This window comes from Xenopus laevis, chromosome 7S, assembly GCF_017654675.1.
Source record: "Xenopus laevis strain J_2021 chromosome 7S, Xenopus_laevis_v10.1, whole genome shotgun sequence".
Lineage (NCBI taxonomy): Eukaryota > Metazoa > Chordata > Amphibia > Anura > Pipidae > Xenopus > Xenopus laevis.
This window is the reverse complement of record NC_054384.1, coordinates 108,559,602-108,563,313: the sequence shown is the minus strand read 5'-3', so window position 1 is coordinate 108,563,313 and position 3,712 is coordinate 108,559,602. Positions and strand designations below refer to the sequence as shown.

The 3,712-nt window shown below is 39.8% G+C and overlaps 1 protein-coding gene across 1 annotated transcript; it reads left to right on the top strand.

Annotated features, from left to right (window-relative positions):
- Window positions 1-401: 401 nt before the first annotated feature.
- LOC108697896 (fish-egg lectin) lies at window positions 402-3,420 on the top strand. Its single transcript, XM_018228375.2, has 4 exons — window positions 402-550; window positions 729-956; window positions 1,896-2,229; window positions 3,002-3,420. Exons 1-4 carry the CDS (start codon window positions 502-504, stop codon window positions 3,177-3,179), a joined length of 789 nt encoding a protein of 262 aa, XP_018083864.1. The 5' UTR covers window positions 402-501; the 3' UTR covers window positions 3,180-3,420.
- The last annotated feature ends 292 nt before the right edge of the window (window positions 3,421-3,712 follow it).

Here is a 3,712-nt window from a genome sequence, read left to right as displayed (position 1 = left end):
ACACTCAAAGTGGTGGATTTTGGGCATTTGTGCTGCTGGAACATGGGATGGTAGAGTTTAATCTCCGCTGTCATTGGCCTAAAAAGGATCAAAAAGATCAGAGTCTATATTAAAATAAAAATTTCACGTAATGAAGTTATTTTAATGCATTTCTTTAAGAGCTCAAATCAAATATCGGGAAGTAAAGAATTAGAATGAAATGTTTCCAAGTGGTGTGAAGACTGAATAGGATTCCTCTGATGACTGATGTGAATGACTGGAATATTTGTAATTGTCCCTAAACAGTCAAGTTGGTGAGGATTCCAACACCACCAGGACAGAGCCATTACAGACATTGATTTCACTGACATAAGGAATCTCCATAAACCTCCAGGCAATAATGATCCTCTCACACCCAGTCTTTGCCCCTCTGGCTGTGAGGGAGGAGTCGGAGGGGATATATAAAGAAGGCAGGATTTACAGCCCACATTATAGTTTCTTCTGCTTGAACCTAAAGTCGCCATGTTGCGCTTCATCTGCCTATTCCTGCTCTATGCCGGAGCCATTGCAGGTAATACCAATATTTCTGTCTTTCTATTCCTAGTTGAGTAAAGGGAGCCCAAAGGCTACAAGAATGTCTGTTTGGACCTTCAGAAGAGCCTAAGGAGGGGTCAGGAGAAGCAATCTTTTTTATGCCCCCCAAGTTGTATCTCAATGTACCAATAACTCATTCTTTGTCACTTTTTCAGAACTGCCATGTACAGTTATGCCTGGGAAGCTGAAGCAGTTGGACGCAGGCAATGGAGAAGTCTACGGGGTGGCAGATGATGAAACTATTTACTTCTTGCACTCAAACCAGTGGGCACAGATTGAAGGAAGGCTCATTCACGTGACTGTGGGACCAGCGGGAGTTTGGGGAGTCAACAAAGATAACTACATTTACAGGCTGAAGAATTACAACTGGATAGAAGTATCAGGTAATGGGTGGGAGATCTCTTGCTTGGCTGGGAGAGCACTCAAAGGCAATACATGGGGGAGGCATAGTTTTTATAGGAACAGGCAGAACGTGCTGGAGAAGGTCAACAATCTAGAAAGAGGGAAACAAGAGTGAGGAGAGAAGCAGCAGAAGAGATGTGAATAAACATGGGAGAAGTTCTAAACCTACAAGAAAGTGGCCTCCCTTCAAGGAGATCAGAGTTTTCATTCTGTTTGAAAAATTTAATTTCATGGTTTGCATTGCTCAGACCATTCATCAATAGGGGTGTGAAAGGAAGTTATGCAGATGGCAGGGGTTTATTTAGTCTTTGTTTTTGAAGGAGAAGTAGAAGTCTAAAATAGAATAAGGCTAGAAATGCTGTATTTTGTATACTAAACATGAACTTACTGCACCACAAGTCTAATCAAACACATGGTTTATGCTTTCAAAGTTGGCCACAGGGGGTCACCATCTTGTAACTTTGTTATACATCTTTGCAAGACCAAGATTGTGCACATGCTCAGTGTGGTCTGGGCTGCTTAGGGATCGTCATAAACAAAGCTGCTTGAGTTCTGCATGGCTGGGAAGTAAGGCGGGGGCTCCCCCTGCTGTTCATAAGTATGATTGTTTCCCTGCACAGCAGTTAGTGACTGTCTGATAATTCCCCAGTAGTAAATGAAGGGAGAATTTCACTGCATACAGTCAGGTTTCTAATAAAAACGGTACAGATTTTTTAATTAAAGAATATTGGAGATAGGTTTCTTTTTCATTAAAGAAAGTAAAAATGGGATTTTATTTTTTTGCCGTTACATGCCCTTTAATCTCTAAATTTTGGAAGATTAACAAACAGTAAATGTATATCCTAATGCAAGTGTTGTTTTTGTTTTTTTATATAACAATAATAGAATTGGTGTTATTGTGTATGTTCTTTTACCCACAGGACGTTTGAAGCAGATAGATGCTGGGGGTGATATATTCATCTCAGGAGCCAATGCAGACGATGACATTTACTGTGTGAACCAGGATCCAAACACCTTCCCTGCAAATTCCTTACCCTATGTCCAAATTAAAGGGAAGCTGAAGCATTATGCCTGTGGTCCTCTTGGATGCTGGGGAATCAACAGTGACAATGAGATCTATTATCGCAACCATGTGACCCCAAGCTCATGCGAGGGTACAGCATGGAGTAGGATGGAAGGCAGCCTGATCATGGTGGAGGTTGGAACTGATGGCTCAGTCTTTGGCGTCAACTCAGAAGGCTCAGTGTACAAAAGGTAAGAAGAAGAAATACCAAATTTCCAAAAATTCTCAAAATTATGAATTCTCCACAGCTAATTGCTGCAGGTTGCTATTTTGCATGCTCAGTTGCAATTTTTTGAGAGTATGGATTGCACCACTTTCAGCTTGTCAATGCCAATGTCTTTAAAAAAGCCATTAGAGTTTAAGTCTATAGCTGATATTGACACAACCCATTGTGGGAACGCTGGAATTACCATCACATGCTGGGTGCCAGTTATTCCAGGGTTCCGAGTGTCAGTAGGTGCACTTACACACTACTTACCCGCAACAGCCAGGGGTCACAGTTGTATTCACCACAGAACAAATAGTGAGTGTACCCCCTACTTTAATTTATAGGGATATTAGAGGTCAATGATATAATAATCTTAAGGATCATCCTGTATCTTTACAAGTTAAAGAATAAATCCAAATATACAATGTTTATTGATGTAATCATTTGTTAATGGTTCTTAATGATGTCATTGGTGTCACATGACTAGCTGAGACTTTCATATCATAAAGTGTAATGTGACCCTGTTGTAAAATATGAGGATATAAGAAGTCACCTTAGAGAACCATGAACTGTTCCTTAGTCAATGTTTCTCCTAATATCCTTATGATTTACAATAGGAGGAACATCACATCAGTACTCACTGTATGTAACGTTATAGGAATTACAGTAATAGTAAAACGTTATAGGAAATACAGTAATAGTAATAGTATATTACATGTCATTATCTAATCACTGCTATTTACTTCTATCTTCAGAGACGGGATCTCCCCCAAGAACCCCAGAGGAACATCATGGACTCAGATAGACGTCTTTAACAGCTTTAAGTACGTCAGCTACGATGCCGGGTTCCTGTGGCTCATTAGTGACAACGGACGCATTTTCAAATGCGAATATCCTGAATCCATGCTGCCCAATTTGTTATCAAATGTATGAAATCCCACAATAACTCTTATAATAAAGCAACATTATGGGCGGTAGTTCTGTGATTTAGGCAGGACTATTTCTATGGGAAATCTTAGTAAATCATTTTGGCTAATGGGGGTCCATGATGTTGGGTGACACAGTAAAGGTTCGAACTTGATGTGCAGTTGCATATTTTTCAAGCCAAATCAACAATATAACAATGTAAGAACTGATCCTTTCAATAAACGTTATCATTCATTTGTTATCACAAGGGATCTGTCTTTGTACATCATTTCTATGGAATTTAGTGTGAGATTACTCTGAGGACTTGCCAGGGAACATGGATAGTGATGGAAATGAATTTGCATCGAATTTCCGCACTTCGCCACCTGCAAAAAAGTTGCATGCATAAAAATTGTCGCATGTAGAAAAAATATTTTGACGCCCATTGACTTGAATACATTTGGACGAAAAGGTGCCAAGAGTATGGCACCCAACAAATAGTGTACACCACAACTTATGTTCTAAAGCTTCCCATTCAGAGACCATTGATGATTAATATT

Excerpts from the sequence above, each read along its gene's own strand:
- LOC108697896 (XM_018228375.2), top strand. The coding sequence starts at position 502 with ATGTTGCGCTTCATCTGCCTATTCCTGCTCTATGCCGGAGCCATTGCA. Across the intron at positions 551-728 it reads CTATGCCGGAGCCATTGCAG|AACTGCCATGTACAGTTATG; the intron begins GTAATACCAATA and ends TCACTTTTTCAG. Across the intron at positions 2,230-3,001 it reads GAAGGCTCAGTGTACAAAAG|AGACGGGATCTCCCCCAAGA; the intron begins GTAAGAAGAAGA and ends TTCTATCTTCAG.